At 37.3% G+C, this 24,612-nt stretch overlaps 1 protein-coding gene across 12 annotated transcripts in view; it reads left to right on the forward strand.

The window, feature by feature from the left end:
* Nucleotides 1–24,612, forward strand: part of LOC109025816 (uncharacterized) — a 514,558-nt gene that overhangs the window by 177,956 nt on the left and 311,990 nt on the right. For 5 of the 12 annotated variants that reach the window (XR_010129567.1, XR_010129568.1, XM_055380150.1 and 2 more), the window contains exon 3: nt 18,094–18,147. The exons of 5 other annotated variants lie outside the window; for them this stretch is intronic. Coding sequence is in view for 3 of the 7 variants with exons in the window: in XM_055380150.1 (XP_055236125.1) it covers nt 18,094–18,147 (54 nt within the window). In the remaining 4 variants the exon portion in view is untranslated. Of the gene's footprint in view, nt 1–17,002; nt 17,146–18,093; nt 18,148–24,612 lie in introns of all 12 variants that reach the window. 2 more of the 12 variants (XR_010129576.1, XR_010129577.1) reach the window with 1 other exon arrangement.

The following is a 24,612-nucleotide window of genomic DNA, read 5'->3' on the forward strand; positions in this document are numbered from 1 at the left end:
AAATGAAATAAAATTAAACAGTTGTTTTCTTAATCACACTAGCCAAAGTTCAAGTTCTTAATAGCCACATATGAGTAATGACTACTCTTTTGGATAATACAGATATAGAACATTTCTAACAACGCAGAAATTTCTACTGGACAGCACTAACTGAGGCTAAGGACTTTGAAGTTTACTTAAAAAGTATGTTTTCTTTGGTGAGATGTAAAAGAGTTCATGAAACTTTCTAAGACTGATTGTTGAACAATTAATCACATCTTTTGAGACTTTTAGCTTGTTAAATATTAAAACAACCCATTATTAATCCATTCCTATTAAAATTATTTGTTATTATGAGAAATCTGATCCTGTTTGACCGTGAAGAATATCAAGATAGTATTAGTCTCCCATTTAGTCAGTGGTTGAATTGACAATTTTCTATTGTATAACTCCATTGTATAAGTACATTTTCTGCTGTATATAGCCCGTTTTCAATATGCCTCCCAATACCCCACTCCTGGTATTGATACCTTTGTACATACCACTCTCCCATTGTACCAGTATTGGTCTGACCAATAGAATACCGCAGAAGTGATGGAAGTGACTTTCGAAATTAAGTTAAAAACACATTGGAGTTTCTATCTTGATCTCTCTCAGAGAATCTGTTTTCTCTCTTGGGCCACTCACTCTGGGAGAAATAATTTTCTAAGTTACGGGATGCTATACAGCAAGGCCCACAGAGAAACTAACTGAGGTCTCCAGTGAAAAGCCAACAAGAAACTCAAGGTTCCACAAGCATCCAGGTAGATAAACTTGGCAGCAGATCCTTTAGGCCTCCTCACACCTTCCAAAGACTGTAGTCCTGCCCACAGTTTTCATGAGTGATGGAATCAGAAATACTAGTTAAGTTGCTCCCATAATTCGTATCCTCAGAAATTTTATGAGATAAGACATTTTTGTGGTTTAAAGTCTGAGTTTTGGGGTAATTTGCTATATAGAAATAGATAACCAATAAAATTCCTGATCAGAAGTTATAATGTAATAAATTATAATTTTTCAGATACATTATTGGTAACTTGCAGAGGGTATGATAATGGGGAAAAACAGCCCCTGTCATCAAGGTACTTACCAATGATTATAGTACAAGTATAATAAGGTAAGTAACGTAAGTGAAGGGAAAGATTTTTGAGTATTTCCAGTATGTATGTGGGATAGGGGATTGTATCTAGAGGAGTGGAGAAAGAAAGCCATCCTTAGGTGGGTAGTCACTAAGTCTTGAAGGAAGAGTAGGATATTTCCAGGTGGTGTAAGAATATAAGATGCAAGCATTCCGCTCGTTGGGGACAGTGTTTAAAAAGGTCTGAGCTGAGAAATTACAGGTGTGTTTGGTAACAGCACATGGTTCAAATGGATGAATAAAAGTGAAATTGATCCAAAGAAGGTGGCTGAGACCATTTTGGAGAACACTTAGAATATTAGGTGAGGAGTTAATTTTAACCAGAGTCCGCTGGGGATTTCAAACTCATCTAGTAGGAAGCTGGGCTTCTAGCCTCAGCAATAGGCAGGTTCTTTTCCTGCCTTGTTTTCTTTATGGGCATCTCATGACTAGAACTTCTTCTCTCTCTCTCTCTCTCTCTCTCTCTCTCACACACACACACACACACACACACACACAAAATTGACAGTTCAAGTCCTGGGAGTCATCAATGTTTAAACTTTGACTGGCCCCTGTGCAAATAATGGATTCAAGGAAGAGAGATGAGTATCCAAGTGATCTATCAGAAGATTATGCTAGACATCCAGAGAGAGAAAGCCTGAACTAATGCCAGTATTAACAATATGACAGAGAGAGAGAAAGAGAGAAAATGGGAGAGGGAGAGGGAGGGTGAGGGGAGAGGGAGGGGAAAGAGGAGGGGGACAGGAAGGGAGAGAGGGAGAGGGAGGGGAGGGGGAGGGGGAGAGAGAGAAGGAGAAGGAGAGGATCCAATATTAAGGACCTTGCAGAGGAAAAGTGTGACTTAGCATCATCATTAAATTGAATGATGTTCGGGGGGAAAACACAGCCTTCTAAAGCAGAGATATGGTTCTATCAATTTTTTACTTAAACAGTTGTCATCCATCACCTTAAACATGGTCAAAATTCCTTTGCATTTCCTGCAAGAGCCTTCACCCCATCCCTATCTTTCTGGCCTTGACTTCATTCTCTCTGTTCTGAATATAGCGGGATATTTTACAATTTCTGGGACTTGCCAAGCTTTCTCATACTCTGCTTTTAGTTCTTCCACTTAGATTTTTCTTTTCTGCCTGGCAGACTCTTCCTCTGCTTGAAGACCCGCCTAAAATGTGACCTTCTATTCATAGTCATATTTATTGCATCTTTATTTGTCGCACACTGTATTCATATTTTCTCTGTCAAATTTTGTGTTGGTTTGCAATTGTTATTTTATTAAGGTTTATTGTCTCTTTCCCTTGCCCGACTGTGAAGAGCTGAGAGATCTTAGTGCTTAGCACAAAGTAAGCACTCAAATATTGTTCAATTGCACTGAAACAGGAATAAAAAATACCTGAGAATTGAAACCTGCAGAGTGAAGAACAAAGTTGACAATGAATCCTGTTGCTGATGTTCCCTGATGCTACCTCTTTTATTGCCCTTCCATGAAATACCTCTGTCTGTCTGAGGGCTCCATCCTTAATCTCCCTCTGTGTTTTATTGTTAAGTGCCACATGAGATAAGCCAGGGACCGCAGGCTTGTCTGAGTTCAAAGCCAGGGTTTGTAACCACTGGACTCCACCACCGTATCTCTAGCTTGCCACCACTTGACTTGAACTTGGTTGGAACTGACCTATTCTAAGTCTGCTCACCAACCTATCAGCTATGCACATTAAGGGGTGAATGCTGGTGATTAAAATGAGGTTACATTGTGGTTCTGTAGCCACTGCTCATTTGTCTTCTACTTTCTCCCCTGAGATCTTGAATTATAAAAGTCATTTTGTTTGACTTGACAGTAGCCCTTGGTCATAAAAATGACATTGTGCGTCTAAAGCACTGTCCCATTTAGGTGAGACACTGGGTTGGGTTTGTAATACTGAGAACAGGAAAAAAAATCCACAGGATAAATCATTTTAAGATTATAGTTTATTTAGGAAACACTTTTACAGAGAAGGATTTCTGGAAACGTTTTACAGACTTAGGAAGGAACAATTAAGAAGATTTTTTGGGCGGTAGGTATAGGTTAATGAACTAAAATGCCTAATCTACTTAGAACTCTGAATATGGTGTTGGGTAGAAGTCTTTGCTTTTGCTATATATTTTTTTCTTTTCTTATTGTTGTTCTCATGTCAGATATAGCTAAAAAGAAATGAGAACCTCTTGATGCAAAGCTGAGAGTAGCTTCACAATTCACCAGCTTCTTTGAGCAGGAACTAGGTACCAAGCTCTAGTCCAAGTGCTATTGAGAGGGACCTCCAAATAGGAGTAAAATAAGATTCCTGCTTTGGCTAAACTTACAGCCTGTTGAGGGAGCCGTTCTTTCCCTGAATCTTAAACAACAAATAATTGTGAGGGCATGCATATAGCTTAAATAAAACCAATATTTACTCTTTAACTTTAGTCTTTACCATATGCTAAAATTTTAAAGAGGAGGTCACACTGTGGGGATGTGGCTAAAAGAACTAGAAACAGGACTTAATACTTGCAAGGACTCTCACCAGAGAAGAGAATGCTAATTGAGAATGGCACAGGGTATTCTATTCTCTTTTTGTTTGTTCATTTTATTTTTAACCGAGATTCTCTTGCCAGCACCCCACATGTTTAGACGTAGGGAGCAGGTAAAAAGATGACTGTGAATTTGGGGATGGCAGTTTTACATGTGCAATGCTCCAAAAAAGCTTTTATTCCCTTGCTTTATGCTTACAGATATGAATGTCCATCAGTTTTCAATTAGTCAATATGCAAACCTCTGCCAAGTGGACCAAAGTTCACAGTGTGCTCTGATGTAGTGTTACTAGGCAGGCCAGATTCCGCCCATCATGGGCAAAGGTGCCCCACATCTCAGGAGCAAGAGCAGCAAAATAGCACTGTGTATTCTGGGAAAGGTTGCAGCCTGCTTTGCATTCAGAAATTGAAGCTTTGCACTTGGGGGAAAAGATTCAAAGGAAACAAAACAGAATGAAATGGAAGCAAAATGTTGGCAAAACTCAAATTGCATTGGATTTATACTTATTGGATTTTTGAAGTAAGCTGACAAGAAAAATTACCTTCATTGCAAATCACTGAAGGGCTTTTCTATAGAATAAACACACTCACAGAGAAGAGCTAATTCAAAGGAAGCTTCAATATGTTAATATAATAATTAAGCAGTAAGGCACAACAGGCGGCCCATTTCCAAGGAGCGCAGCCTGCCTCAGGTGGAGTATAAGGTACCAGGCTGAAGGCTAAATGACTTTAACCACCTGAGATTGCCTATAATCATTTTAAAATATGATATGAGGTGTTGGAAGGTATTTACCCATGCAAATAAGGGGAAAGAACCAAATTCTCTGTATATTGTGGGCAGTCTTTAGGAGTTGAATTATTGGAATCAGCCTGAAAACTTGGAAACTTAAGTGCCTTTAATTGGAGTCTACATTTTCCCATGTTCTTGGTGGTCTTTTTTCTTTTCTGTGTATCTCATTCTCTCATCCTTTTATTTGAAACTTCCTCAGGCCAAAATTATATTTTGTTTGAAAAACTTGTGTAACGCCATTTGGTTTATTAGTTGTGTGTGTGCATTTAAAGTGTTTTTTTTTTTTCCTTAAGTAGCTAATCAGCCTAGTACTTGGGTAGCTTCCTTTATCATGAAGCAGATTAGAACCGTCTTTCACAAACTTTACTAGGCACAGAATCGTCTGGGATCTTGTTAAGACGCAGACTGATTCAGTAAGTCTGGGGTGGAGCCTGAGATCTTGCATTTCTAAAAAGCTCCCGGGAGATTACAACGTAAACAGCAAAGTCTATTATGTCTTTTAAATATCAGGGAGCCCTGTAATGATAGGAATAGGGCTGTTAGATAGGAACAGAAGGGAGGTGAAAAGACCAATGTTTTCAAGCAGTCGACTTTATTTTCTGCTTTTTGGTGATTGATCTTATAAGGAAGAAATGACAGCACATGAACCATGAGCTTGCTGGGGATTTATAGATAAACATATTTGTCTTATTTTGGGTCTAGTTGATATAGTTGAAGACAAGGGAATTCCATTTTGATACACATGTCACCAGAGTGTCATAAGCCAGTGGTGTATTATTGCTTTGGAGCTTTGTTGGCAGTTCAAGTTTTGCTCAGGTAAGTGTTGACTAGAAATAGATCAAGAGAAAGTGAAACCTCTGGTTTTAACTAAATGGGCAGAATGGATTTTGTGCATGGCTGGTGTCTGTAGACACCTGATGCTCTCCTCCTGCATTGTGGTGCTCTGTTATACCTGTGGATTTCTTTGGACTCTAAAGGTAATGTGAACGTGAGTTCTAGAAATCCATAGTAAATGAAACTGGTAAGAAAAACAAGACAAACGCTGCTTTCCTGAATTGCTCGTAAATGGAAACAAATGATGTTTCCCTTTGTCAGTTTATTTTGTCTTGCTTTTGTTTTTCCAAATAAGAAATGTCCAGGAGGGGAAGTGCTAAGTATCCTGAGCACTCAATGGGAAGCACACTGCATCTCCAGCTTCTTACTGCAGCAATATGGAATCCTGAATATTTAGCACTAATAATGGGCTTGTCAGCGTAAAGTCCTAAGGAGGAATGATTCTTTCCTGAGATGCTTTTAAAAATTTAATTGGCTTCTATTTTCAAGTTGACTCCAATTCAATTGTGTTTCCTTAAAGCAGCAACAAGTATCTGAGAAACTAAAGTGTGGTCTCCCATAAATTTGCTAACTGACTCTCAGAAATATTTCTAGGTGCTGGTACCTGCTCTTCATCCTCTTTGCATCTGCTTGGTTAAGTTCCTTGTTATTTTTCCTCCTGTGGGCTATTGTCCTCGCAAGTGGTGGAGAATTCCATGGAATGTTGTTCCCACAGTAGTCCATGAAAATGGCACTCTCATGGAATTGTGCAGTGCACAGCCTCTGTAGCCCTACACAAGGGCACTCTCTCTAATGGTGGCCTTTGCCCCTTTAGGAGTGACCCTTGAACACTTTCCACAAAGTTGTTATTATAAAAATTACATAAATTAATGCTTAATTAGCTCTCCATTCCCTTCAGGCCAAAACCTTCACATCACAGGCCATCCTAGTCCTAATTACACCTGCAGTTTCATCTTCTGTCACCCTACCCAAGTCTAAGGCACTGGATGTCTAACCTGGCCCACACCTCTTCGTTTGCAAGTCGTTTCTCCTGCCTGGAACTTTAATCAGGTGTCTCTTCCTCTAGGATCCTTCTCTAATGTTGTTGAACAAATTTAGTTGCCCATTTTGTTAGTTCTTCCATACTCTCACCTGTTTATACCTATATGTCTGATTACATTGTGTTGAAGTTATATTTGTGGCTATTGTCTCTACAAAACAGTTCTATCTTTGATTTCTTATTTGTATAGCCCCAGAAGACAATTTGGCTTTGATATCTGACTTCTGAAGGTTGACTTCACTAATCATGCCAGTTAGGGTGGGGTCCCCTTCCTTACTTGACACTTCTGCATGTGACATTCTCTTATCCTGCATGATGGGGTGCTGATGGCAGCTTTCTCAGAGAGAGGACAAAAAACAGGATATAGGACTGCTGTGACCCATTAACACAGCCTCCCCCCAAATCTTTCAAATCCTCAAGTGTCATGTGACTTGGTACATTCCACATAATCACTATTACTGATTATTTTTACAAGAATAAAAATGCTAACACTTACTGAAGATAAGTTGTTAATACCAGGTATTAAGTATTTTTATGCATGATCTTCTTTAATCCTCATCCATCCCCAGAGGCAGATATACCATGAAGGTAATGAAGTTTAAATTTCAAGGCTATTCACTTACAAGGACCCCTCCCAATGCTGTTTTTTAAGTTCTCATTAAGAAAAAAAGAAGTGTAATTCTGTTTCTCATTCTAAATGAGCATTCTCTTCCATACCTAATTTCCTATTAATAATTTTGTATATACCTGTATTTTTTTCCTAAAAAGGCCCCCCAAATTGCATAAACCCCAAGTCCTATAAAACCAGATTTACCTTGCTTGGCTCTGTATACAGAGGTCCCCAAATCCCAGGCCATGGGCTAGTACCAGTCTGTGGCCTGGTAGGAAGCAGGCTGCACAGCAGGAGGTGACCAGAGGTGGGTAGGCATTAGCGCCTGAGCTCCACCTCATGTCAGACCGCGGCTGCATTAGATTCTCATAGAAGTGCAAACCCTGTTGTGAACTGCGCATGTGAGGAATCTAGGGTACACATTCCTTATGAGAATCTAATGTCTGATGATCTTCTGAGGTGGAACAGTGTCATCCTGAAATCATCCTCCCTGGTCCATGGAAAAATCATCTTCTACAAAACTGGTCCCTGGTGCCAAAATGGTTGGGGACCACTGCTCTATGAGGTAGGTACTGTAAAACACCTCTAAAATACCAAAAGTGTGTCTAGAAAAATTAATCACAGAAAATGCAGGGTTGTATTATTGCAAAATTAATGAAAATAATGTTTTTTACTTGGCCTATTCTATCACAAAAAGCACAAAACTTGAGATGTTGAGATTTATATTAGAACAAGTGACCATATACTGACCTGAAAGAGTCCCACATGACGACAAGCAATCACTTATGCAACCCCAATCCTGTTTGGCCAGCCTTCATTTGAGGATGGGAACTGGGTGAAGACTGATAGCTAGTCACCTACAAACGTAATCAAATATGATTTTTCATTTTACCAGGGTTTTACTTAGTATGTGTGCTTATTTCATATATAATAACTAAGAATCAGAGAAGTTAACTAACTTATCAAAAATTACATAGTGATTGAGCTCAGATAAACACATATCTCTGGCATCCAAATTGAAGTCTATCTCTATGTTTGCAGGTTGATTTAATATCTAAAATACAAGTGAATAGAGAACATAATGATTGACTTCCTTCCAATCCCTTTTGTTGCTCCCTCTAGAATGTCCTTATTCGAACTTTTTCCCCATGGCCCCAGAGAGGAGTGAGGCCTGTTGAAGGTCGTGATGAAAAGGTTGAGGCCTGTCCTGCTTCTTTTTTTACTCCTGAAATCCTGTTTCAGACTGCCATTAAGGCTTTGGAATTGGTCTGGCTCATTTATTTAATTATTGTAAGTCGAATTTCCAAAATTTCTTAAAAATAAGACTTTGACCCATCTGGACTCTGGCCTCCCCTGTTCTGACTCTTGATTATTTTGCTTTCTATTGTTTAGTTTGGGACCTTTGGTCCTTTCTGTTTCCCTCTTCTACTTTTCACCCTAGCTTGGCTTTGTAGGTTCTTTCCACAACTAATTTATTTGAGCTGGGCTCTGGAATATGACCCTGAAACCTCTTCTTACCCAGACACACATCACTCTCTGGTATCCTCATGGACATCCCTTAACAGGCAGGAACTAGCAGAATTCATTTTATACAAGATCTGTGACACAAATTAGGCACACATCATAATATATAGGATTTTACCAGGGATAAGGCATTCCCTTTATGGGTTTCTTTTCTAAACTATAAATGAAGCAGCCACCAGTGAAATAAAATATTCCTACTCAACCTTGTCTTGGAAAATCTAACATGTATGTCAGCACAGAGGCATTTTTTCAGACAAACATTAGTTGTCTTGAATTTGGAAAATTTAATCTTTTGATGGAAATAATCCTCAAATGTTATTTCTTTTCTGTCTTCTTTGATGTGCTACACTGAAGAAACTCTTCTAACGATTTCCTGGTGACTCGGGATCATCATAGTCAACATCAGCTATCTTGTTTGGCAAAAACTTCGTGATACCCTCACTAAAGGCATCTCTATTTAATGCAGAACAAAATATTTGTCACTCATATTTATTGTAGTGGTGTTCACACTTAGGCTAGTGATTGAAGCTCCTACACTAAATGACCCTAGAATGCTATGCAACCGGTTGTTATCACTATTTTGTTTCATTTCTTCGTCTTTTCTGAAGCTGTCAGCTGTTGTTTCTTGCTTTCCTCTGTAAGCCTGCCTTTAACAAAGGTTAGTGCTCTGCATCCAGAACAACAGTTAACAGGAGCAATTTTGCCCCTTAGGGCACACTTCGTAAGTATGGAGACATTTTTAATTGTCACTATTTAACGGCGGGGAGGACATTACTGGCATCTAGTGGGTGGAGGTCAGGAATGTTGCTAAACCTCTTATAATGCACAAGATAGACCTCCACAACAAAGATTATCTGGGTCAAAATGACAGTATTGTCCAGGTTGAGAAATACTGTTCTAGGATTGTGGAAAAGTAAGTAAGTTGTAAAGGCAGACCCAAGAGGTTTGTTTAATGCTATATTTAAAAAGTGTATAATGGTGGCCCATGGTCATTGTTAAGGTCAGGGTCTAGCTTCATTTACTTCTTAAGAACAAACATGTTCTTGTGGATTGAGGTCCTTTGACCTCCAGCTGAGTGAACCATAAGTATTTGCCCTTAAGTTAACATATTCAATACCTGTGTGCACACACAAACTACTTTCCTTTAAAGAAGAGTAGTTTGCTTTTTTTTTTTTCTCTTCTGTAGTTAGGTGGCTCAAATGTCATTGCTACATTAAAAAATATATCATTCCAGTTTAAACACCATAGTGTGTATATAGTATATTTCAAATATCTATTTAAAACTACTTTTATGCTGACAGCAACCTAATTGTTTAAATCATAAGTTTTTTTTTTTCTGCTGTGATTTGATAGTATTAGAAAAATTGGTGGACTACTGACCAAATCCTCCCTACTTTTTTATTTTTTACTTTATTTATTTATTTATTTATTTGGAGATGGGGTCTCGCTCTGTCGTCCAGGCTGGAATGCAGCGGCGCGATCTTGGTTCACTGTGAGCTCTACTTCCCAGGTTCATGCCATTCTCCTGCCTCAGCCTCCCGAGTAGATGGGACTACAGGCGCCCGCCACCACGCCCAGCTAATTTTTTGTATTTTTAGTAGAGACGGGGTTTCACCGTGTTAGCCAGGATGGTCTCGATCTCCTGACCTCGTGATCCACCCGCCTTGGCCTCACAAAGTGCTGGGATTACAGGCGTAAGCCACTGTGTCCGGCCAATCCTCCCTACTTTTTTAAACCACATTCTTTGGGAAACATTATTTTGACCCACAAAAGTGTAAAATGTCTATAGTGACATAGCTATTTTTAAAGTTTATTCAAATGAAAGTTAATTGGTTGTAATCTTTTTATTCTTCATCCTTTCTCATAGCTTTTCCAATAGTTAGAGGTCACTGACCCCAAGGAGAATCTTGCCACCTAGGGTTTGGGCCTGCCTGAACCCTACAAAGTGCACGAGTTCTGACCTGCTCACTTAATGGTGCTCAACTTAGGACATCATTTTTTTCTTTTCAGTTGTAGAATAAAGACAAATTGCATTTTCTCAACTCCAGTCTAAACTCAGTGAAGGTTTATTCTGCTTTACTAGATTGGGAAGTATAATTATTTTATTTAAATTATTTTACACAGATATGTAAATCATTTTCTATAATAATATATAGCATATATCTTACCAGATATCAATATATAGCAACGCATAAGATAGGGAAATACTTTTTTTAACAATGCATATTTGGCTAATTTGACTTAATTCCCATGCATTTTATCAATTATGTACATTTATTTAGTGCATGAAAAGTGTAACAATTAATATTGAAGTGTAAATGAGTATGCATGTTCTTCCACTGTTTTATTCAAATGTGATGTGTCAAAATCAATTTGATATGAAAATCAGAGTGATAGATGAGAGTGATAAATTTAAGGGATGCACAGTACAATATGGAATTTTGTCAATCTCTAAGTAGCATTTCAAAAGAAAAAGTGTACTACTTTTAATTATAGCGATTTCTTTCTGATCTTGATGCACATGAAATTGATCAGATATATAAATGGGGGTGATACATTCAGAGAGAAAACTTAACCTATATAAACTGTGACTTTTGTGCAAATATTCATGCCATTTTTCTTGTTCATATAAAATTTAAAGAAATTCTGAAAGTAAAGTGATCCAATAAAACTTCAAATAATTTTTAAGAATTCTTGCTAGTTTTTAAAAGTTGCTGTTTCATAAGCATATTTTCTAAGTTTTTATTTTCCTTTGGAAAGTTACCATAAAATTTTGCTCATATTTAAGATTTTTAAAGGCTGCCTCAGTATTTTTGCATATTGTTTATTGTCATTTTTAAATGAAAAGTATTCTTTATGTGTCTGTTGTGACATTTGTAATTTTAAAATAAGAAAAAAATTATGTTTCTTGAGGTCTCAGAAATCATACTGTTAAATATAATAATCCCATTGTTGAGTCCTCCAAGAACTAAGCAAAAGTAGGGAAAGGGCACAACATCGTTCAGTATGATCTGTCCTCTGCTTAATATGTCAACTTGCAGTTGCATATTAATACAGTATTTTTAACTTAGAAAATATAAAGGTTTTACTTAAAAAGAAAAATGTCATTTTTGTCTGCTGAAAATATTTCTGAAGATGAAGTTTTCAGAAAAGATTAAAGAAGGATAAAAATAATTGATGATTCTCTTATTCATTTTTGGAGAAAAAATACATAGTTATTGTCTCACATAAAAGTTTTTCTTAGAAAACTGCACTTATATCTCAAAAATTATTGTCGTATGGAAACATTAACATATAAAGTATTAATACATGTAAAGTTTTCTTGTAGTTGGAAAACCAAGTCTATTTTAAATAACTTTTCTTAACATCCCTCCCATCTTTATATATACATTTTTAAACAGTCATAAACAAGGCAATATTTCCTGGAACAAAGCTAGAATACAGCTAGTTAAACACACCTCATATTGTGAATTAGACTTCTTCCTAAAGTGTCAAAATACAAAGTGCTGATATTTTAATGTGATGGTCAAAACCTTCAATAATCATTTGGCTTTTATATTCCCTTTTTCCTGATACATGTCTCTTTAACCACATATTTTACCAGTTTTTACACAGAAAAAGAAAGTTGTTTTTACTAACCCTTCACTGTCACCAAGAAAGATGTACCTAAATTTAACATAGCTAGAAAATATTGATATGAAATTAAAATACCATATTCTCTATGCATTCAAGTGATTTAGAACTTTCTCATTTTCTCGTTACGCTTAGATTTCATATCAGATCGATGGAGAAGTCAATCTCTTTTAATTGTTCCCTTCAGTACTATGAGACGCAGATTCTCTGAGATAAGTTTTGAGCATGTGTTTTCACACAGGGCTTACCAAAAGTTTAAGACTCAGCCTAAAGAGTATAAATTTAGATGCCCTTATTCACTATAGCTGCAAATTGCACTATGTAAAGTGAGTGCATTGCACATCTAGAAAAATCTGCTCTGAGCTTCCCTAAGACGATGCTGAAATGCTGCATTATAAATTCTAAAATGAATTAATGAAGAACAACACTGGAGATGAAATGTATATGTGTGTGTATCACAGCTAACATGGCAACTGGAATACAAAGCCTTTTTTTCTCACATTTTGCCAGCCATAGCATAAGCTTCCCACAGAGGATGGGGATTAACAGCCTGTCTCCTCTGAGGTGGGGGAAGTTTTGAGTCGAATAAAATGTAGAATCTGCAAATGGAGCTCTGAAATGATGTAGTTAACGTTACATATGTAGTCTATTATGGTAACTGGGAACATGTGTGTCATAATGTTGGGAAAACCTATTCTAAAAATGGCAGAGAACAGAACAAAAACTGACCCCCAAATTCTGCTCAAGACCCATCATCCAAATGAGACACACTTTTAGGAAAGATTTGATGGAGCACCATTTTCCCCCTGTCCACCAAGCTTATCCCTACCTTTTCTACCCATCCTCACTTACCCCTCCTATTTTTTAGATATATTTTTCATTTTTCAATTTGAATGACTAATTTTCCCTATCATGCTGGAGTGCCAGTGTGTCTTTAAGTACTAGGCTTTTCTGAACCCACGGATATCTTTAAATATCATGAACTTGAAATATCTCCCAAGAAAAAATAAAGGAAATGCTCTGACACAAGGACCTGAAAGAATCTAGGGGACTGGCAGACGTCAAGGCTTTTAGACTTAAGGAGACCCCGACCATGCATTTGGCACCTTGATCACTTATATCACTGGTTAAAACCTCTGATGCTGTTTGTGCTCAGGTATTTGTAGGCCTTTCTGAAATCATTTGAAAGAGAACATAATGAGAAAAGGGGAGTAAGTACAAATGTGGAAATGATAGCTCGATTGCATCTAAGGAATGAGTAAGTGCAGAGTAGAAAATAAGTGCTGAAAAATTAGAGCACATAAAATAATTAGACCAAGTACCAAGAAAAGGAAAGAAGCAAACATTTTAAAGTGTGAGTGGGATAAAACATGGCAGATTATACAGATTCTGAGTACAGATGCATTGATGTAATAAAGTTAATTTGAAATTTGTCCAAATTTTTTTATTCTTTTGGGGTCTTCTATTTTTTCTTCTCATTGTTTTGATGACTTTTGCTTGTTTAGACTTTTGTTGATTTCTATTTATTATTCATCCTAGGATGTGAACATGTCTTGATACAATATACTTAAAAAAATTGTCAGTAACCTCTTATTGGTGCTTTTGTAAACAGCTGTGTTTTAACCTCGGTTTTTGGGCACACCACCCCTATTCATTTTCTAGGGATTCCAGAATGCTGGCTCATCAGCAGAGATGTTTTTGAATTGAGAGGAGTGGGGTGGCAAAAATATAATCTGTAGTCAGTGTATAGGTAGAAATTTAGGTGGAGGGTGAGCACATGATACTCGGGGATTGTTCACTCTGTCACATGCTCCTCAAAAAGATAGAGAAGAATAGGCAAATCACTACCTCCCCTCCTTCCTTACATTGCTACCCCAATAGTTCTAACAGACATGGAAATTTACAGGATAAATGCCAGGTAATACTTGCCAAGGGAAAAAATAGAATTTCTAACTTTAAATCCAACTGGTTACTATGCCTTGCCAATCGTTTCTCTGAAATATCTTTACAGCATTCTTTATCTCTGTCATTCTTGTAGCTAAGTGCAGTCCTCCTTTCTACTTGCCATTTCCACTGCTTCTTTCTGCTACGTTTTCTTTGCTGCTTTTGTCCCTTCTCATTTCAATTCACTTTATGAACATTTGCCAATTTAATATTCCCATGAAACCTCTCCTGCAATGTAAAATGTCATATCCTTTCTCAAAAATTTCAGAAACTTTAACCAAACATCTTTAGTGGATACTCTCAATGCACTCTCCTGATATGGTTCTACTTTTTCTTTTTCTTTTTTTTTTAAACAAACTTGCCTCCTAATGCGTAGTTTTAGGCTCCCTTCCTCTAGTCAAATGGCCCCACTCTTGTCCAAACTCAATTCATAGTGTGCCTCTCTCCCGCCTTTGCTTTTTCTGGTCCTGGGCCTAATAAACCTGCCTCCTCCACTGTCTTGCATTCCGTGGGGCCATGATGTTCCAAGACTGTTTATTCCATGAAGTCTTCCCTGATCCTTCCACTGAAATAATATTGAAATTTTTATATTTGCACTTTTTTTTTTTTTTTTGAGGCAAGATCTCACTCTGTCATCCAGGCTGAAGTGCAGTGGTGCGATTATGGCTCACTGCATTCCCGACCTACAGGGCTCCAGTCATCCTCCCACGTAGCTGAGACCACAGTGTTGTGCTACCATGCCTGGCTAATTTTTAAATTTTGTTTAGAGATAAGGTCTTCCTATATTGCTCAGGCTAGTCTCAAACTCATGGATTCAAGCATTCCTCCCACCTCGGCCTCTCAAAGTGATGGGATTTCAGGATGAGCCTCTGTGCCCAGCCTGAACTCCTATCTTATAGCATAGTTCACATATACAGCTATGTGTGAGTCTGCATCTTTATCTGCATCTATATCTGATGCGTCTTTCTTAGCTCCGTTATTCAATCCGTGATCCTTAAGTGCATGGTCTGGCTAATATTTGTCCTTATATTCATATAGCTCCTAGCACACCATGTGACTCATAAAAACACTCAAATATCTGTAGCATGGATTAATAAATATGCTCAAGGGTTTTCATCAATTGTTAGAGGTGAAATTAATTTGTTACTTGCAGTTGTATGTAAGAATAAGAGAAACAACTTGTCATTTTGATATCATGTAGATGAAAAAATTAAAAAAGTAAAGAAAATATTTATACCATGTAATCACACAAGATATTTATAGCTAGTAGGTACTCAAATAATTGTGGACCAATGAATTTTGGCTTGAGTTAGCTGACTTAACACCACTCTTCTCTTCTTATATAAACTGAGACTAAAATTTTCATTCATAATTTTTATAAATTGTAATCATTTTGTCCTATTGAAAACATATTTGAGTCTATGCTTGTCAAAATGAATGTTTGAAAAATGTTTTTAAAAATGAGGCAATGATGTCTTTTTTTTTTTTTTTTTTTTTTTTTTTTTTTGAGATGGAGTCTTGCTCTGTCACCCAGGCTGGAGTGCAGTGGTGCAATCTTGGCTCACTGCAACCTCCTCCTCCAGGTTTCAAGTGATTCTCCTGCCTCAGCCTCCCGAGTAGCTGGGATTACAGGTGCCCGCCACCAAGCCCAGCTAATTTTTGTATTTTTAGTAGAGACAGCGTTTCTCCATATTAGCCGGGATGGTCTCCATCTCCTGACCTCATGATCCACCCGCCTCGGCCTCCCAAAGTGCTGGGATTACAAGCGTGAACCACTGTGCTCGGCCCGGCAATGATATCTTTCACATAAATACATGTCAAAAAACTGATTTGGCCAATTTTGTGATCTATTTCATAACTTCAAAACTATTTTCATGTACATTTGTTGATTAATTTTTTCAATTAACCCTATGAGATGAGTGAAATTAATTTATTTTACAAGCCGAGTACAGTGGCTCACACCTGTAATCCCAGCACTTTGGGAGGCTGAGGTGGGTAGATCACCTGAGGTCAGGAGTTTGAGACTAGCCTGGCCAACATGGTGAAACCCTGTCTCTACTAAAAATACAAAAAATTAGCCAGGCGTGGTGGTAGGCACCTGTAATCCCAGCTACTCAAGAGACTGAGGCAGGAGAATCACTGGGACTCGGGAGGCGGAGGTGAGTATAATCTTTTAGAAAGTGGATATATCTAGCACAGAGTTATATTTCATGAGTGAATAGCAGTAGACTAAATTATGTTATGATTATGTAGACTCTGACTCTCAAAATAAAATGTAGAATTACCTAAAGGTTTTTCTTCATACAAATCTTGTATTCTGTATGACATTCTTTTGAATGATTCTGATACAGGTCCCTATTGGACCCGATAATCTTTATAGATCTGTTTACTTCTAATATTGAGAATATACTACTGAAATGATGGTTAGAGTTTTTATAGGTATATGACTGATAAATTCATAAATTTTCTAAGATAAATTTGAACGATAACACTGCAGCGGTAACACTCTAACGGCAACACTGAAGTAATTAATGATTCCTGATTTGCTGTCAATTATGTGATAATTTGTTAATCTTCATATCTAAATGATTCCCTTACTCTTTTGTATATGTTTAATTTTAAAATAGCAGTGAAAACACTCTGGGCTATGCATTTCGGCATGTTTATTACACCTCACAGGTGGTTAAATCTACTTTAACTGCCTTTATCTCTGGATTCCATAGCTCACCCACAGTTTTGACCGTGTTAACTTTTAAATTCAGGGGTTTTATTGAATTTTAATTAAGGGCAATGTTAAGATATTGCTGCTTTAAATTTAGCAAACTAGAATGACATTCATGTTTTAACAAAATAATTAAAAAGATCTCTGGAGGGTAGCACAGAATGCAGGTCACAAACTGAACATTTATTTACAAATATTGATTAAATTTCTAGTATGTTTCAGGAGCTGAACTCTGAGTGGAAAGCCAAGAAGCAGTTTTCAGTTATGTGTATGATTTTATTTTCTCTTAAAACCAGGAAAAATAGTCATTCAGCGTCTTGGATTTCAAATTTACAAAAGGGAAATAACTAAGTAGGTGAGTTTTAAGCACATGGCGTATTTTATAGGTGTTGTAACACTTTTCTATTAATAGGCATATATAACTACTTTTTCCCTTGCTTAGAAGTACATTTCATTCATTAAGTTTGTGAAAACTCTCTAGTTTTATAGGTATTAGCATTTTTAAGAATGAAGCTCTCTTTCCAATATAACAAAATTTTCTAGGTCATAACATGTTGATAGTTGTACTTCTGTTATCTGTTGATTGAAATAATCCATAGTAGTAAAAGACGATTATCATTTACTAGTAGTGAATTTATATTTTATCAAACCTAACACATTCTGCATATATTTGAAAAATAGCTAATATGTATGAGTGCTATACCATTTATTTTATCCATAGTGTTTTGTTCCCAGCAGCCCACTGAAATAATGGGCTTTTCAATGGAGGTGAATATGCTGATTGTCACTACTGTAGGAAATATAGTTCATTGTCTCACTTTTTGGGAGGATTAAAGCTCTTTTGGTTGAAAACAGTTTGGCCTGAAGGTCACATCAGAATCGCACAAACCTGGGTTCTGGTTTCGGTCAAGCAGTTACTGGCTGCATAATAAATGACAAGTAATTTAACTTCCCTAAGTCTCAATGTTCTCATCTGTAAATTGGGAATATTGACAACACCTACTTCAGAGGGTTGATGCGAAGGTCAAGTTATGTTATAAATGTGTAAAATAATGTGTATGCTTCCCGGCGCAGACTATGCATTTGGGGATGTTCTTGTTATTATTATTATTGCTGTTCTTGTGTTATTCAAGACATAAACTCCACTGTACAATAGTGTTGTCCTACTATGATAAGGGTTGGTATATATACTAGTTATTCAATGAGATAGTATGCCTATAATATGCTGAAAACATGAAAAGGTGTATAATTCAGTTAGTTAAAATGTTTACTGAGCTCCCTTTATGCTTTTTTTATTATGCAGTTTTCAAGATTGTTTTGGCTGTAGCAAAACAAGTTGGAACATTCACATCATCCAGTAAGTTAGAATTCATTCAACATTTTTAAGCATATGCCATATGATAATTTTAGGAAAGAACAATAGTGCATCTAAAATTAACCTAGCAGTGAAAGACTGAAGTCTTTTCTGAGAACATTAGAGAGTGCATATTTAAGAGATATTAACCAACCTATAGATTATTTTCCCTCACTGAATTGATACATTTCTCAAAGGCTACTGCTTATAGAGTTATAAGGTTTATACTTTTAAATTATATTAAGTTGGTCTAAAGTAGTATCTGTGCCTTTTTATATATATGCCTAGCTTGCCATGGAGCTGGATGAGCCAAATAGGGCTCAGATGGAAACAATTAGTTCTACAAATAACTGTGGAAGTGGCCTAATTAACTCTGGACCAATGTCCTTCATTTTACAATTGATGAAACTCAGTGTATACAGTGTCCGTAGGATAACTTTAATGGTGGTTTTGAAGGAGAGCTGATATTTCTGGGTCTATAGCATGTTTTGGCCATGCTTTCAAGTGTAGGAAATAAGGGGGCTTGTATGCTGTCTGCTGTGGCTGTGCTGACATAAACCCATCAGGAGAACACAGGAAAGCACCAAGTCCAGCATTAGGAAACATGTTGATTTGATAAATTAATAATGGTGACCACAAAAATTGGAATTCTCATACACTGCTGGTGGGAATGCGAAATGGGACAGCCACTTTGGAAACTGGCTGGTAGTTTCTCAAAAGGTTTAACATAGAGCTACCATAGGACCCAGCAATTATCTATGTAACACTCTTAGGTGTATACACAAAAGAAATGGAAACATATGTCTGCAGAAAAACTAGTGCACAAATGTTCATGGCAGCATTATTCATCATAGCCAAAAATGGAAACAACACAAATGTTCATCAAACGATGAATGAATGAATTAAATGTGATATATTCATACAGTGGATATTATATAGTCCTAAAAACAAATGAAGTGATGATACATACTACCATGTAGATAAACCTTAAAATATTATTCCAAGTGAAAGAAGCCAGTCACAAGAGACCATATACTGTATGGTTCCATTTATGTGAAATATCCAGAATAAGTAAACTCATAAAGACAGAAAACAAATTAGACATTACCTAGGGCTGGGATAGGATGAGGTGGGAGGAAATGGAGAATGACTTCTGGTGGATACAAAGTTTCTTTTTGGTATGATGGAAAAGTTCTAAAACTGATTATAGTGCTGGTTTCACAACTCTGTGAATATACTAAAAAACATTGAATTATGTGCTTTAAATGGCTAAATTGTATGATAAGTAAATTGGATTTCAATAAGGCTGTTATATGAGAAGACAGTGAGTATCCCATCTTGTTTGCCCACAAATCTTATGATCAGTTTCATAAACCAGACTCTCCTGAGTATTTTTCAGGTTTCAAGTTCAGAATAGTCGAAACAGGCCTTTTCAAGAACAGTATTCATTGAAATGCATCAAAGCATAAGTGCAGTCCCTGAAGAAACACTTTAACTCATGAGCTTAAATAATAACCAAATTTAATTCATTCCAGGTACAGTCTCATTAAAGAAACTGCTGGCCAAAATGTTGAAATAAACATTTAGCTACTAAGTGAACAAATTAAACTCCTTTATGATTTAATTGCACCAGTGAGTATTTCTTTTTGGAATGTGTTTCTGCTTTGATACATTGCAATACACATCATGAATTATGTTGAATGATGGCATTTCAGAATGTGTGTGAGTATGTATATGCATATGTATTTTCAAAATGCATCTAAAATGTTATTTAAAATATGTATGCATGTGTACATATGAACATTCCAATTTCTATGTTTATGTGTATGTATACAATACAGAAAGACATATTCCCGTAAGTCCCAAGCAATGTAGTCATATTGTGGGGTATATATTTGCCAACTAGTTGCAAGCATTAACAGAAATATTCTCTCTGCCTCCTCTTCTCTCTACTCTCTCTATATACATATGTGAATGTACAAATATTTGATAATGTTTATTTATCATGTGATAGACCCACAGTATTTATAGGTGGATATTTTGATCATCATGCATATTTTGAACCACTGGAGCTATTTCGAGGAATTTTTAGAGCTTTGAAAATATACAGCATTTCACTGCTAGATGCATGCAGATTCATGGCAGTGATTATAGAAAGGAATGACTATAAAAAAAAACAAAACAAAACAGAATTCAACCCAAATCTTTTCATACTCCTTCAAATCTCAGTGCTATGCTTTTCAGCTAGTAGCTTCTTTCTCACTGAATTCTTTCATAGTGTTAATTTGAAAAGTCAAACATTTCTCCTCTCCTGTTGATAATCTAATGAGAAATGAGAATTTTCCTTCCAAAAGAGTATTTACTTGAAAAGTATCTGAAGTATTAAAAATTTATTTTCTTTGTGGACTCACACACACACAGAATAGTACCTCTATATTTTTTTTTCTTAGCTGATTTTAGCCCTAACCAACCTGGCTGTATATTTATTAACTATATTAAAAATGGTCTGAAGACTCATATCGCCACCTCTTTTTCCTATAGTTGAAAATCACCATTTTGATTATTTTCCTCTCTTACCTCTCCTGAAACAGCCACTTACCTCTGCTACTCACAAACCACTCAGAGATAATTATTGTAATTATTCACTTTCCCACAAACGTGTGCATGCATCACTTTCCTATACCTTTGAGTAGGACATGACTATAATTGTGAAATGGTAAAAGATGCTGCTGAAATATGCAGTGAGGTAGGATTTTTTAAATAGCGTTTAAGCAGAAATGTGGTGGCAGTCCTCTTTCTGGCTCATAGGAGTTCTGTTTTCAGCTCAGTTTGTGCCATACAGAGCACAAAGAGACAAAATGCAGATTAGAAAAAAAGAGAGTCTACCTTGTCAAAGGGAGGCACAGAAAGTCAGCCTGAGCACGTAGGTACATTACACAGACTCCAAGCTGAGGAGCCACAGGTGGTTCAAAGAGAAGGACGCTGTCCTGCGAGCCAATTAATTTACAGAATGTATTGGAGGAAAGTTGAGCTCATTAAATATACCATGGTGGACTTGGTATTTAATAAAATGTGACCACTAGAAAGTATACAAATTTCCTATAAATAACAACAAATGATACACAAGAACAATGCATACTAGTGAGGGTCAAGAATAGTAGCCAGTGGCAGGGTGCAGTGGCTCATGCCTGTAATCACAGCACTTTGGGAGGCTGAGGTGCTGAGGTGGGCGGATCACTTGAGGCCAGGAGTTCGAGACCAGCCTGACCAACATGGTGAAACCCTGTCTCTACTAAAAATACAAAAATTAGCCAGGTATGGCAGCACAGGCCTGTAGTCCCAGCTACTCGGGAGGCTGAGGAAGGAGAATTGCTTGAACCCAGGAGTTGGAGGTTGCCATGAGCTGAGATTGCACCATGCCACTGCACTCCAGCCTGGGTGACATAGGGAGACTCTGTCTTTAAAAAAAAAAAATGTAGCAGGCTCATAGAGGAGGATCCACAATGGTTGAATCTGGAGAAGCAGAGATGTCCAGCTTGGAAGAGCAATGAGTCTCACCGCATTCATGCCCAACACTCAGACTATCACTTAGAGATTGCTGAATAGAACTATGATTGGGAGAATTGTATATATTTTTCTGGTTACATAGGGTTGCTTCAGTCTTTTTCATCTGCTATGTTATGGTCTTCATAAAGTGCTGCAACTCCTCATGGATTGATATCGGGCCTTAAATTGGCCGTATATAATTATCTCTTGTTAAGTTTTTGGTTCCTGGGGTGAACAAAATCAGAAAACATGATACTACCAAATATTGTTTGTGCTACACCATTTGTAGTACAATAGGATGTCTTTTTGCACTTCTCCTACCTGAAAAACTTGTATTCATTTCCTTAAGCTCAAGTGAAATGCCACTTCCTTTATGAAGTCTTCTTTGATGTTTTAGCTGAATTAAGTTTGTCTTCCACCATGAACCTGTAACTCTATGTAATTCTCTGAAAGCAGTTAACACTTTCATAGATATTTACTAGGACCTGAGATTCATTAAAGGGGCCTCATAGTATTTAGTTTGATATCTATAGTCATTAGTGAACTTCCTGAACATGGTACATAAACATGGAACCAATAAGTAGAATCTGCTGATTGTTCTGTTTGAGCTTAGGATACAGTGTTCCTTGAAAAATTGCCTAGATTTGCCCAATTCATTTAGTCCCAACTAGTGCTCATTTTGCCATCACTTCTGATCTTTACTTAGAATAGAATATGAGGACATAGCACCTGAAAGTCTAAGGATTCATCCAATAACAAATATTGATATCTTAGAGAAAACTAATAATGTCAGAACTCCCTTTCACTTTTAACATAGGTCAGAGAGAATTACTTACACGTCCCTTGTTGTGACCCTTGCTGCTTCCTAGTCTTCTCCATTCACAGGGGAGTTCTCTCATATCTTAAAATCAGGGGTTGTGAGGCATATTTAGCTCATACTTACCTTTTTGTGGTACATTCTTCATGACATTGCCTATGAGATACCCGTCAACCGACAACTTTTCCAGAAATTTCCCTCCACTCACTCCCTCTCTTCCACATGGCTGCAGCTTAATAGTGGACTATCCAGGGATAAGAACTTGTAGTAAGAAATCCCCATCTGGAGATTTGGATTTGGAGCCTCGGGTGGCTGGACCACTATGGCATACGATTCCTCCATTGTCATAAAGGTAGACCATATGGTCTAGGAAACAGAGGACAGCTCAGAAACAGAGAAGAGCTGAACATATGTGCAAAGAAGAGAGGTGAGATGGGACAGAGAAGACAGACCTCATCTTTGTAAGTTCTTGATTGCATCTTTTCCCTGAGACCTGGCCACATCCCTAGCCCTAGATTTCATGAGACAGCCCAGTATCTTTACAATAAATTTTCTTTCTGCACAACGTCGCTAAGTTTATATTTCTAGTAGTTGATTATAATGATTTAACTAATTTGCCTTTGTGTAACTTAATGAAATGGTTAGGAAATGATCATACCTTTCCTTTTCAATCTATCCAGTATGCATATCCCATACTTCTGTGACTGTTTTCTTAGTATAGTCACTCAAAACCTCTGAGAAATCGGGTCACCACTGCTCAGTGTGCCTGGTCTCTTGATGTCTTATAGGAGACTTAGATTTGTGACCAATGTCCAGAAGCAGATGAACATCTAACTGGCATATACCATGAGCTGACAGCATTATTTCAGTGTTAAAGGGAGTGAGCAATAGATGTATCATGTATATAAATGTCATCCTCTTTATTCTAAGACAAATAGCAGTTGGGGTAATTAGTGATATCTTCACTACTGGCACATACCATGGAAGTGTTACCTTAGGGAGTTGGAGACGTTATTTAGGCCCAGAAGAGCTATGGAAGTACCTGAAGACAGAAGTGGGGAAAGAAAGCCAGTGAAGTAATATGGGCTCCGGTTAAGGAAGGTGACATATGATACAGGTGTAGCAAAAGGTCAAAATCACAGGAGCGAGTAGTTGAGCAGAAGCTGGTAAGTGTGTGCTTGAGAGGAGAAGACCTTGGACTAAAGCAGAGACATTTATCAAGTGTTTTCCTAGCACTGTGATATGTACAGGATAAGAAGTGCATTTTTATTTCCTGTTATAAGTAAACAACTGTGAACATTTGTCATTTTAACTATTTATTTGTTCAGGGTGTTCTATGAGTACCTGCTGTATACTGGGCCCTGTCTTACACTATTGTAGAAACAGACACAATCCTAACTCCTGTGAGGCTCAGTCTAGCAGGTGATAAATAACAAGTAGAAGAACTGGAGGAAACAAATATTTGATCACACATTATGATGACTGCTGTGAGCACGTGTCTTGAGTCCCCCACATCATAATGCCATCCACCGTTTCCTTTTGGAGTCAAGTATTTTCAGTTCAGAGATGAGATTAAATACTTTGTAAAGAACACCCGGTATCAGTTCACAAAGTTCAAAAGATAACTTCTAAAATAATGTGCATCACTTTTCCTAATAAGTAAACCCAATACGACTTCATATATTCACTTGCTTCTGAGTGATTCAGGTTGAAGGGGATGAGAGATACCCTCTAGGTGCAGGAGTGAGCTGGTCTGGCCAATATGAAGAGGATCAGGGACTTGACTCCTGCCTTCTAGAAGTTCAGGCAACTCAGCAATGTCAGAAAGAGGAGAGGGTATTGTGCCTGTCAGGACTGGCCATTTTAAGAAACCCATATTAGAATGTGATGTCATAAGTTATGTCAAGTCTTATGGCTTAATTTTCCCAGTGGGGATTAATGGGAATGGAGAGATGAATTGTTCTGAAATTAGGGGTTTCAGGTGGGAGGCAAGGACAAAGTGTGTCACTTCCACCATTGCCCCAGTCCCGACGCTCACCTTTGGCACCAGCACAGTCCTGCAATTACCATCCTAGATTCACCAGGATGGACTTCACGTCCTGCAA

Source organism: Gorilla gorilla, chromosome 11 (assembly GCF_029281585.2).
Source record: "Gorilla gorilla gorilla isolate KB3781 chromosome 11, NHGRI_mGorGor1-v2.1_pri, whole genome shotgun sequence".
Classification (NCBI taxonomy): Eukaryota; Metazoa; Chordata; class Mammalia; order Primates; family Hominidae; genus Gorilla; species Gorilla gorilla.